The 13,289-nt window shown below is 36.9% G+C and overlaps 2 protein-coding genes across 6 annotated transcripts in view; one reads left to right on the top strand and one right to left on the bottom strand.

The window, feature by feature from the left end:
* The window catches only part of LOC105928574 (synaptotagmin-2), a 106,729-nt gene that overhangs the window by 38,829 nt on the left and 54,611 nt on the right, over window positions 1-13,289 (top strand). For 3 of the 5 annotated variants that reach the window (XM_036128765.1, XM_021318218.2, XM_012865894.3), the window contains exon 3: window positions 2,407-2,467. The exons of the other annotated variants lie outside the window; for them this stretch is intronic. The gene's annotated coding sequence lies outside the window, so the exon portion shown is untranslated. The remainder of the gene's footprint in view (window positions 1-2,406; window positions 2,468-13,289) is intronic. 5 annotated transcript variants of the gene reach the window in all.
* On the bottom strand, window positions 10,009-12,732 carry LOC118558260 (sterile alpha motif domain-containing protein 3-like). Its single transcript, XM_036128766.1, has 4 exons — window positions 12,061-12,732; window positions 11,685-11,852; window positions 11,463-11,558; window positions 10,009-10,787 (listed from the first exon to the last, which is right to left on the bottom strand). Exons 1-4 carry the CDS (start codon window positions 12,721-12,723, stop codon window positions 10,470-10,472), a joined length of 1,245 nt encoding a protein of 414 aa, XP_035984659.1. The 5' UTR covers window positions 12,724-12,732; the 3' UTR covers window positions 10,009-10,469.

Genomic DNA, 13,289 nt, shown 5'->3' with positions numbered 1-13,289 from the left:
AAATCATAGTGGTTTATAGCATTTTAGTGACCTTTGGATTTTCTTTGATTGAACTTTCCTCTTGTGAATGTTTTTGTCGTCTTTCTTGAGGAATGTCACCAGTTGCATTCTTCCAGGGAGCAGTCTTAAAGCTGCTTTTCGCCTTCCTGTCACTGTTGCCCCTCAGCAACCGGCAAACAGCTCACTTTGACATTTTCATTGTGTTTCTACAAAGACTGCAGGTATTCCTCTGTGAAGGCATATAGAAATGCTTCCTGTCTCCATGTACCATGAAGTTGTTTTTTTTTTTTTTTTATATGGGGCTTTGAGACCAGCCACCTTGATGTCTAAAAATACCTAAAGCTGTTTTTTGGCAATAAAACGCCACATGTTTTACTGGTTGTGAAAACCAATTTATTTGTATTTTGTTCTAATGTACAGGTAAATAAAAAAAATAAAATACAAAAAAATATATATAGATATATTCTAATATTCTAATAAATACGTGACAAAAATTTCACTAAGGTAGGAGATTTAAATTGGATGACAGGCTTTTTTGTCACTGAAGCGCACACATGAATTTGAACAGTTCCCCCAATGGAAGTTTTTGATGACACAATTACAATAACTTGATTATGTCTACTGAGTCATGAAATTGATTGATTTTATAAAGCGCAGTAGGACAATACTGCCTCCAATAGACAAAAAGTCCCTAAAGATCAGAAACGACTAATACAATTTCAGTAATCACAAAAGTCTGACATTGTTCCAGTCAGCAAATTTTCAGATGCCGAAGTTAAGAGCTCAAAAAAATTATAGTTAGGATTTCTTTTATTATTTCAAAATCAGTTTCTGTTCTTTCTTTTGACATAGGTTAATCTTCCCCAAAGCAAGAAACATATAAAATATAGCTTTCTGTTTAAACAAATACATTGCTGACATGTTTTTCCACCTTAAATACACAAACTTTAAACTATTTAATTGGTATTCAGACTGACAAACAGTACTGCATAATTATGAATTGGAGGCAAAAACAGTAGAAGGAGGAACATCGCAGACAGGTCTAGGATGAAGATCTGGGGAAGTTTAAAGCAGGGCAAGGTTATTCATCAATATCTTCCACATCTCCCAGAGGTCGTTTCAGTCTGTCAAAATGCAACAAGTATGACACAACTGCGAAACTACAACTTAAACTGAGAGGCAGAGCAAAGAGACAATTAATCATAGCAGCAGCCAAAGGGCCCTTGGTAACTCTAGAGGAGCTGCAGAGATTCACAGCTCAGATGAGGGAATCTGTAGCTACTGGTCTTGCACCACAAATTTGGCACGTAAGAAAAAGTGTCAGATAGAAAGTGAATATTGATGGTAAGTCATAAGAAATCGTATATGTCTCAAACCATGGGTTCTACACAAACATGTTAGGGGGGGCTACTCGGGTTAGAAAAAGACCAATATTGAATTTTTTTTTGCCTATATTCTTCTTAGACACAGTGGTGGCAGCATCATGCCTGGTGTGACAGAGGTGTGGGGGGTGGGGACTGGGTGGCCCACGGGGTTCTGGGGCTTGCTGCTAGACAAAGAGCAATCTGTGGAAGATAACTTGTACTTTGAATAGCAAACGGGTATGGCTATGTGGTCAAAGTGCTTTATGTAGATAAAAGTGGCAAAGCTAAATTTGGAATGGAGATAAGGGTTCAAAAGTTTTTTTGAGCTGAAGAACATGTCTGGTGACTCTAGCCATACAAATAGATTCAGAAAGGTACAAATTGGCTTGGGATTTTCATCTTAAATGAGAATAGAACAGCTTGAGTACATTTAAAAACCTTAAAGCTAATTGTGTTGAATAATGCCAAATGCCAAAATATACTGAACCTGGCTAGTGATAGTTAAATAAGCATTTTGTCAAAAAAAAGCTTCTGATACAGGAAAAGAGTCCTTTTTTGCTAAAATCATATAAACAGACATTAAATATATTAGAAATTGTCTTAGACTGCCCTCAGTGTGATGCCATTATAGCAGTTTTGATTTGATGATATGAATAATTCTTCTCATTCTTTTTTATTTTTTTTATTTAATCTTTTAAAAATTGTTTTAGATTAATTGTTCAATATTTTGCCATTAAAATAATGATGAATAACTAATTCAATAATTGGTGGGCAGCAGTGTGCAGAAAAATAGCTGTCAGCAATCCTGTATTTATCCTCTACCTTTATAGATTAAAACAAATGTTGGCATCAGGTTGGCTTTGTGACAGGAAGACTTATTATTCCTGTGATGTTTCCAGTTATTCTACATTTAGAAGAGTCATAAGACAGTTCAGTTAATTCCAACCATATTTCTTTCCAAATTTACGCACAAAAACATGTTTTTCTTTGAAACAAAAGTAAAAATCTTCCCCCCTAAATTCACATTGTTTTTCTCTTCCAGGACACTGGACTGAAAACAATCTATTTGTGATAACTTCCAGCTAAGACTACAGAATTTGGCTGTGAGTATGCCAGAAGCAGATCTTCTCTTTGTCTGACCACGCCATTTGAGATTTTCAAGTGTGCAAAGAAAAGGAAAATGGGGGAAAAATTATTCACCCCATAAGAAAAAGCCACAATCATTGCTGTGGCTGTCCTTTTTTAGTGGGAACAGATCACTGCACATTGATACCCGCCTCCATCCCGCTTTCAGAAATCCAGCCTGCGTATGTGCCCTTACTGTCCACTGATGGCATGGCCCAGTTGGCAGCCTGTCCATGGCTGGGTGCTTTCTATAACTGTCCAACAATATAACACTCCGATGAGCTGTAGGGCTGAAGCACCAAATGACCCGAGAAGGAAGTTTTGATTTTTGTTTAGGATTGAGATCTGATGGAAGTTTTTTTTTGAAAACTTCATGCAGAGCATGCACACTACATATTATGAGTACATTTTTGGTATATATGGTAGATTCCTACAACTGTATTAAGCTGAATATTTAATTGGGGCTTGGTCACATGTAGTGAGTTCCACTAGATGTCAGCATGAAGCATGTGCTGGGTTTTCCCATCTGTTCTTTAAAAAAAAAAAAAAAAAAGCTTTCCACGTGCCAGGGAGGAGGCAGCCAACTGCAATGTGAGCAGAGCAGGAAAGGCGTGCTGAGGACGAAGGAGCGGCCCAGTGTGAACAAGCATGATTTAGTGTTAGATCTGCACGTCGTACGTCAGTCTTCAGCATTTCCCCACACACGCCAGCACTCAGTTGATTAATCCGAGTCATTTTTATGAGTGATGCAAGTGTGAGTACCGCAGTGGCTACAGAAAGCTAATAAAAGCTGGTGGAAAACAGCGGTGTGTGGAAGGGCAGTTATGGGCTGCTGCTTTGAAACTGCTTTAATCCGACTCCCTCTGCCCTCTGTCAGCCTCATTCATACGAACTTTAGTTAGCTCAAAATCTGCTCAAGGAGATTTCCTACATTCGTGGCTACAGCTCAAACCAGATATTTACATACTCGTTATGAAGAGACGCAATGTTTCTTCGCACTGTCTGACTTTCAATCATAATAAACCTTTACTGTTTTAGGTTAGTTCAGTGAACTGCATTTTGACCATTTGCTATTTATTTATTTTTATTTTTATTTTTATTTTTTTTATTTTTATTTATTCGAACATGATACAAATATAAAAATAAAATAGTGCACAGTAACAAGAAGTGCATAAGAAAGAAGAGAAAATACAGATTTTTGTTTCAGTTAACATATCATGCTCAAAACGGGGTAGGAAGAAGTGAGAACTTATAAACTCCTACCCCTAAACACTTGAGATTTTAGAGTCCTACTGTCATTAAAAAAAAAAAAAAAAAAAAAAAATCAAAATCAAAGTGGCAGTTTGAAGTAACAGTTACTAATATTTACCTATACATTTTCCCATTTTATGCTGGTTTATCTTTCTAAACCCTTACACCAAGTTATTATCTTCAATACACACCTTATTGCTTTCTGTCCCCATGTGTATATCTATTGAAAATTACCTCTTTGTACCTTCTTTTGAATTGTGTTAAACTATTGCTTTGTTTTAAATCTTCATGTAACTTATTCCATAACTTTACACCTTTAATTGAAATACAGAAGCTTTTCCTTGTTGTTCTAAAATTGCGGATCTTGAAGATTGAGTGACCCCTTAAGTTATACCCCCCTTCTCTTTCAGAAAACGTGCTCTGTATGTGCTCAGGTAACAACTTCTTTGATACCTTGAACATAAATTGAGCCATTTTAAATTCTACAAGGTCGTCAAATTTGAGAATTCTGGATATTATGAAGAGCGGGTTTGTATGCTCATAATAACCGACATTATGGATGATTCTAATGGCTCGTTTCTGTAGGACGGTTACCGGATGTAAAGAGCTCTTGTAATTAACTCCCCACACTTCACAGCAATATGATAAATATGGTAAAATCAGAGAGTTATATAGAGTATGAAGTGATTTAGCATTCAATACATGTCTAGCTCTGGCCAATATGGATATACTTCTACTGAGTTTACTCTGTAAGTGTTGAATATGAGGTTTCCAACTGATTTTGTCATCTATTATTAAACCGAGGAACTTATTAGCAAAATAATAAGGTAGAGATTATTTTTTTATTTTTTTTTAAAGTCAGAATTTAAACAAGTATGTATTCTATTTGGTAGAATTTTCATTTAAACTGTAAGACCAAGGTCAGTCATTTTAGTTATCCTCCCACAAGCTTCTAAATATAGTTTGCTTGTGTTTTGGTCCATTCCTCCTGACAGAACTTGTGCAGCTGAGTCAGGTTTGTTCACACCTTTTAGGATCTGCCTACATGTTTTCTAAAATACTGAGATCAGGGCTTTGTGACAGACACTCCAAAACATTGAATTTGTTGTCCTTAAGCCACTTTATAACAATTTTTTTCCTGTATGCTTAGGTTCATTGTCAACTTGGAAGATCTATTTCTTTCCAACCTTTATCTTCTAGGCTCATGTGTTGAAACGTTGAACCAATATTTCCATATTTCATTCTTTTCTTTTTGAATCCATTTTTGAAAAAAGAAGCAGGGTAAAACATAAACACAGCATGGTACTGCTACCCTTCTACTTTAAAGTTGGCATGACGTTCTGAGGCCCACAGGTTTTTAATTGGGTTTTCTGAAGGTAGACATGGTAATCATGGTCAAGCACTTAAAATTTTGCTTCATGTCACCAAATTAATTTAGGATCTTTTTCCCAGGGTGCATTGACAAACTGTAATCTGGATTTGCGGCATTCGTTTTGGAGTAATGGCTTCTTGTTCACTGAGTGAAGTTTCAGCCCCTGTCAGGATAGGTCTTGTTTCCTTAAAGGTAATGTCACTCCCCTACCAGCTTCAGCCAGCATCTTTATAAAGCGGAGTTATATGCACACTGGGCACCCAAACTTATTCATCTCTTGGATACAGAGTCCTTTTCCTTCCTTAACAGTTTGATGGCTGGACATTAATGTGCTGTTCATCTTTCCATACAATTGTTGGAAAAGACGAATGAGACACCTTCAATTTGGAAGTTGTCCCCAAGGATGAACTAAATTTAGAGATTTAAACAGTTTTTTCCCCAATAAGTAGCAAGATTTCTTTTGAATTTCCTATGATGTCTCACAAAGAGTATGTTGGAAGTCATCCTTAAGATGCACCCAAAGCCCATAATTAACAGAAGCTTCCAAAACTCATGACCTCATCATTTATTTCTTAAATCGTTTAAAACCATAACAAAGATAGATAAAACAAGTCTCTGTTAAGTCATCTCACTTGTAATTGTGGCATTTAGCAAACAATTAGTTTAGTAATCCAAACTGATTCAGTTGTGCCAAATTTAACAGAGGGTGAGAGAAAAATGGTTATGTGTCTTTTGATACAATATATGTTAATATCTGTTTTCAACTTTACATTGTACGCCACTATGTAGCTTTTGATAATGCAAAATAGATTAATAAACATGCAGAATGGAGATATTCGTGGAATTGATGAAAGCTGAAGATGTATAGTCTTTGTAAAATTATAATTTGCGGCACAGCTGTTATGTTGCAGTTGATTAGATTTCACATCAATCCACTTGAAGTGATTAAGTACAATGCTGTGAAGTCAACATGGGACAACAATGAGGCAAACTTCATAAAACAATGTTAAATTTTTTTACTGAAAAAACAAAAACAAGCAAAAAAAATGTCCTAACTAAAATAGGATTTAGAGTTTAAATTTCTTAGGCCCTTTACCTGCCAACCTCAGCTAACCTCTTGAGTACATCTGGCATAATGTTATGTAATTATATACATTCAAGATTAAACCTACCTTCTGTAATCTTACTCGATGTTTTAAACAGTAGCCTTGGGGCTTACTATAAAGACGGCGCAAGCTGTAAGGTTCCCCTCTCACTCTTCCTGATGCGAATGAGCCAATATGATGAAATGCACAGCATTGCTTTGTTGCATCATCTCATGTCTGCCACAGCCAAGCAGAGAAACAGAACCAGATCTAATGCTAAACTGCCACTGCAGCGTGCAATATTTATCATGCCCATGAAAGCAGTAATCACTAAAAAAGATGGTGCTAAAGCAACAGAACCCTCGACGGTTTCTGTCTGCAATTATAAGACCACACTTGATAAAAAAGATCCCCTTTGAGCCTCATGCACTCTAATAGCACCAATTCTCTTGTGTGCTAATGCAGTTCTCACGTAACGTAAAATGAAAATAAGTATCAGGGCTTCCTTTGTTACCTATTTTACTCATAGTGTTTAGTATTTATTGTAACACCTGAGAAGCAAAGTAATATATTAACAAGAGCTCATGGAGAAACACCAGATGTTTAACTTGCAGCATCACAAAACGATCCTAAAAGGAACTACACCGCAGTTAAAATATCAGGTTTTTGTCATGTCAAGTCAAGGGACTTTCATAAATCCTTTCAAATATTCATTAATTTATTTACGAATATAAGGACATATATCAAGGGAAAGAGAAAAAAACATACATTTGTTAGAGGAAGATATGTTGAAAAGAAAGACCTGTAATAATCTGGTGCATAAATATAGACACCATAAAACTTGAAACACCCATTGGAATTGAAATATCTATTGAAATACAATATATTTACATGATTACTCAATGACTGCACTGACCAATCGTTATGCATCTCAACACAGAAACACCACTGCACATTATCAAAAGAATAATAATAGTCCAAGCATTCAAATCAACAAGAGTGGCTTAGTGAGAGAAAAGTCTTGCCATGCTTAAAGAAAGAGTCCAGAGCTAAATCCAATAGAAGAGCTGTAGACAAGAGATGTTTCTACAGTTTGGCAGTTTTTGAGAACTTTTGCAAGGTAGAGGCTGAATTTCCAGGTCCACATGTGGGATGCTGATAGATACCAACCAAAGAAGGCTGAATGTAGAAGTTGAATCAAAAGATGCTCAAGATGCTCCAACAATGTATTAGTGTCTGCACACTCATACAATCAGGGTTATTGCACCTGCAGTTGTTTATCCTTCTAAAAGATTTATTTATTTTTACCCCAAAAGTTGTGTAATTATTTATGATGGTGTCAATTTATCAAGTGTACCTATGTCTTGTTATTCCGTTGTCTGCTTATTCCTTGTGGCCAGTTTTCTATCTTTTCTATTCATTTTCATGGATGTTTTTGTTTTAGGTTTTGGGTGAGATTTATCACTCTTGTGTATGTTCTGGTCTTCAAAAGTGAGACAGTGATGTCTGAAATACATTCGTAGCAGCATGGATGCTGCACAGAAAACACATGGTGCTCCACGTGTTTTTTGTCAAAACTCTGGGCAGAGAATTTTAATGGCTTCACACAGTCATTGACTTAGCAGCTTTTGATACAGGCCTGCAACTCTCCTCTTGCATGCCTTATTAAATATGTATTCCAACTTGCACTGAATCTCTCTGGAGGCTCGGCCTGTTTAGTTCAAAGTGAGGTCTGATGTTTTTTTTTTTCCTTCCCTTACTCCTTACTTAATGACATTGTGCTGATAATTATTAGATTATCTGTACATTTAGTATCTGTTGAAGTGGGAATGACAAGCAGCATAAATCTATGACAAGAATATAAGTATTAGTCTCATGTCTCTACAAGTCAGTGCTCCTGTGTGCCTTCAGCATCATAAAAAAGGCACCAGCTCTGGTCACGATGGGTTTACCCAGCAAGCTATGAATCTTGGTTGGATCGATATTCTGTTCCCACTCAGCCACTAAAACAGACCTGCTAGGGTTTCAGGGTGACAGACTGCAAGATATGTGTTACAGTGACTGCACAAAAAACACCGGTCTGATAAAAATTACTGGAATTGTTTATATGTTAACATTTTTAATGCGGAATGAGCAATCACTGCTAAGTTTTGGATGCACATTGCGAAGGAGTTAGAATTTTTCCTCTTTCACTGTTACATAAAACAATATGGAGGTGTATTGCTGCAAAGAGAGATCGGCAGCACACCCGTTTAGGATGCCTTTCATTTCTGTTTCCGGGATTTTAAAAGCAGAATGTAGATTTCTGACAACAGACAGTATAACAAATCCTTATAACACTTAACCAAGATGTCATGTAGGTTATTTATTAGTATACTGAGAGAAATAGAAAAATTCTGTTCAGTGTTTTGGTGATCGTTGAGGTTCCAGGCAATGTATCAATGATGAAAAATAACTACCCTTCAAGTATTTAAAAAATGGCTTACTTTTCACAAACATTGTACTACAAGGATAACACAATGTCACATTTTTTATCTGTAAGTAGTGGATTTAAGTGAAAACATACACATTACTGTATTTTTCGGACTACAATTCGCTCAGGAACATAAGTCGCATCAGCCATAAAATTTGTCATAAAGAGGAAAAAAAAAACATACATAAGTTGCACTGAACTATAAGTCGCACTGGACTATGCACATTTATTTCACATTAATTTCACATAATTTAACACTAAAGACTGACATTTAATCTGGTAAACCAATTTATTAAATTACACAGCTGCATCCACAACCGACTGAATAACATGGAACATGGAGGTTGAATGGGATAAATTAGCAACTCCAACCAGCAAAGTTTGTGCCAGTGCATTTCAGCGTAACACTCGTTATGCTGACAGTTGTCAAACATACGTTTAAATTAGACCGTGAGCGTAGCTGTACTACATGCTAAGCCAACAGTATTACACAGATGTTTCAGAACAACACAAAGCTGACGCACATCAGCGAAGTTGTAACCAGCCCGGGCAACAGACCTCTAAGCTAGCTGTTATTAGCTTCACTGACAGCACGATAACAAGGCTCTGTCATGGTCTGTGCTCTCCCTTCGAGCTGCACCACGCAAAGCTCCGCTGCGTTAGTCCATACTGTAACAACATACGAACATGTGTTGAGTCTTTGTTGTCAATAAGTTAATGTTTCAATAAATTTTTTAGAGTAGGATATAGTTTTCACAAGCCTAGTGAGCCCTCTTACAACTACAGAAGGTAATGTTTACTACTTGGTTCATGCTGGTATTAACCAAGTATGATTTAACATTTAAAATTGATATTTAAGTCGCACCTCACACTGTAAAACCCGACAAGTTCATTGAACTCAAAAAATTTGCTGAAACTGATTACATAAATTTTTTTAATTACAGTTGACTTTTTTTTTTAAGTTTAAGAAGTAGTCCTGATTCAGTTATCTACACTTGTAATTACAAGTGGCATTAACTTACTTTGACAAGTTTAGCAAACTTCTCTGATCAAGTATGTTTTACTAGTAATTTTGTTTCCAAAGTACAAACAAAACCAAGTACATTTAACTTAAATGTTTTCATTACTGTAAAAAAATCTTATCACTTTTTGTTTACTTAAAAATTTCAAATCAAAAGAATCTCTACCAACTCTACTACTCAGTAAGAACTTACTTAGGTTTAACTCAAAATAAGATATAACAGAACTTGAATTATTTTATGAAACCGATTACATCAATTATTTTAGGTCACTTTAACTCAAAATCACCCAAAACACATCAAAAATACATGAACAAGATTAAATTCAGTCCCATTTTATTGAGTAAAACAATACCCAAATTAGTACAATAACATTTTTTTTTTTTTTCGGAATTATCACATTTTCAAATGGACAGTAAAAGGAACCTGTCATACATGTCCAACTTTACTAATAAACATTAGAGCTCAGTTTAATGTAATACATTTAAAGCACTGCATCACATTATCATATTTCAAAATCACATAAGAGCAAAGATATGAAACTGTGTACTTCAGTAACAGCTTCCAGTACAAACAAACATCACAAAAGAGTATTTTCAAAAACTGACCAAGAAAAACAAATATGCCTATGCATGACACTGTATCCATACTAATACAATTTTTAAGATGAACTGGCAAACATTGAGTTGGAGGTGAACAATAATAATGTCAAAACATTAAGTTGTTTCAGTTGTGTGTGCCTGATATGTTGCTCAAGCAACTTTGTTAACAAGAGCCAGATTACTCCCGTGCCAAAAGTTCATTTTTCAGGCTCAACACTCTGGGTCTCAACTTTCCATCTTCCAGGCCCATTAAGACCTTCTGAATGAAGTCAAAAGTATTGGCCAATTCTTTTGGGTAATCTAAATGCAGTGCATAAATCAGGCCAAAAAGGACAACATATCCATCAGCGAGTGTGGGCACGGTGATCACTACATTACCCTCAATGACAACTTCAACCGTATCTGGGACGAGGAATGTGGGATCAATTGAGTTGGCAGAGTTCAAAACGATGCCAACTGCTATGTCATGAAGATCCATTTCTGGAGACTCCACAGGCTGAAGATGAGAAAGAGAGTAGAAACACATCTTAGCATACTCGAATAAAAGTGATGGCATCACAAGCTATAGTATGGAGACCACAGATGATAAAATCATATCTGGCCATGTTCTGATAATTATAATGTGAAACTAACCGTTTGCCTCTTTATGTGATTTACTTATACTGAGTATGTTAATTGTCCAGTTGTTCAATTAGTTTGTTAAATGCTAATAGGAGGTCAGAGCATCCACTACCTTGTGTATAAATTGACTGTCAGTATAAATAAATCAAAGGGATTGTTCACCAGTGTTGCAAATTCGCCAATTTCCATCATTCCTATTCATAACTACTTTCCAGACGGGTGGAGTGATTTCAAAAGCACTTTCCAGTTCCGGCTACGCATTAGCTGCTCTGTCTCGTAACGTTACCCTATTCTTTCATAGTGTGGAGAATGTGCAGGTCACAACTTGTGAGTGGAGTTGTTGGATTGTGTATTTGATGGATTTTGTGAGAGGGAGGTATCTAACATTCACCTCCATTGTGTGGGCTTGGCAGCTCGCATCTCTGCCTCATAGATCTCAAAACAGTCTGATGTGAAGTGGTCTGATGTTACCACTGAGTCTTTCGAAATTCATAAAACAAGCAAACTTTTAACAAAAGAACACACAACATAAAACAATATGCTGACTTACATCCCACATCTTCAGGAACTTGGAGTCATCCTCGCACAGATAAGGAGGAAGAGCACGGAGAACAACCGCACGTCTTCCATGGACGTCAACTTGCTCCTTGAGTGAGAGAACATAGTCTTGATTTACTTTGGATGTTAGACAATATCCACACTGTTTGTATCGGTGTGGTGCTGCCATTTTGTTAGTTCATGACTGAAGCACCAGGAAGTGTAGTCAACTCACCTGGAGGTCATAAGCACTGAAGAGCTTATCAAGGGCTTCGGCCACTTTCCCTGTGCGTGCAGCTTTTTTTCTGAACAAGCTCTGGAGACGAGGAACATGTCGATCCAGCTCAGCATAGAAATTGTTTTTCAGGTTGATGTTCGTGATCCTGTGGAACTCTGAACAAATCTGTGCAAACACAAAAGGATTGTTTAATGCCTAAGTATGTGCCACATATATAATGAATACAGAACTAAACAAACAACAGAAAATCTCAAGCATAATAGCAAATCACTGAAACTCCATTTCAGATGTGGGTTTATGTAGAACATTAGGAAATTATAAGCCAAGTGTCATTGTTTTATTTTTTTAGATTTTATCACTAAAAAATACTCACCTGGGACTCAATTCCAAGGGCAGGCCAGCGTTCCAAGATCTCTCCAACAGGTAGCTCATCGCTGACGACTTCTTTTCGCCGTAAGGCAAAAGTAGTTTGCATCAGAGCTGTAATCTGGGTGAGGTTTTTGGCGGTTATCTTGACTTCATCTACAATTTGAAGTCTGATTTGCTCCAAGCTTCCAAGATCTTCCCCTCTTGGGAAATTTGGGAGAAAATTCACCTCTGCCCGTTTTGGTCTTTTAATGTTACTGTGGGCAGGCTGTTTGTCAGGGTTGTTTTTGCTCCGTTTTCCAGAATTTATGGCTACTTCACTAAATCCAGCTTGACTCAACTTTGTTCTATAGTTCCCCATTTTAAACTTTAAACTGTTTTTCCACCCGTACCATCCTGTCTGAGATCCTGGTTCTTTTAGACACGGATGTTTAGTCACAAGTGCTTTTGCGACCTCTGAAAATTCCCTATCAGTGGGATATGCTTTAAAAGCATGCATTTTACCTGCAAGGGTCTCAAGGATGTTGTGTTTTTGGCCCTTTGACAATTTCAGAGTTTTCCCAGTTCTCTCAAATGCAATATTTCCTTCTCCAAGTATAAGCTCCACCTCATATGAAAAAGTGGGCACTGGAAAAACGGTGGGCCATCTATCAACTCTCTGTGGGGTCATTGCATGGGGAAGTATTATGGTTTCATCTGATGCTACAGAGCTGCCATCACTCTCACCCGTAATCACTTTTAATACAGCCTTCTGCGGAAGCTCATCAATGTCTACAAGAGAGCATAACTGCCCATCAAAATCTGGGTCTTCATAAGATAAGCTAAAGTCAAAGTCTAGCTGGAACTTGGCTTTTATCTTGGTTTTCAGCTCATCTACACTCTCTGGACGTGAAGGCAAGGTCATCTTCCTGACGATGTCAGTAGAAACATGGACATGAAGGAGGAGATTTTGAGCCGCCATGTCCTATAATTTAAGAGAAAGAAAAAAAAGAGGATTAATGACCAACATGAGCTTTGACATCAGGCAAATCGTTCAATGTCAAGCACATTATCAGTTCTGGATGAAAATCATCATCATTAACTTCAAATGTATACCCTATGCAAATAAAAAACAAACAAACAATTGCTTAGTTCATTTCGTCTAGGCTTGTGGGGACACAGTAGTGTCAGTTATGGCACCTTGGATGTGAGATTACACTTGTGTTTTTTCTCCACGAGATTCTACAGTTCCCCACT

The sequence above is a fragment of the Fundulus heteroclitus genome, unplaced genomic scaffold (genome assembly GCF_011125445.2).
Source record: "Fundulus heteroclitus isolate FHET01 unplaced genomic scaffold, MU-UCD_Fhet_4.1 scaffold_115, whole genome shotgun sequence".
Lineage (NCBI taxonomy): Eukaryota > Metazoa > Chordata > Actinopteri > Cyprinodontiformes > Fundulidae > Fundulus > Fundulus heteroclitus.
This window is presented reverse-complemented; position numbering and strand designations above follow the sequence as displayed.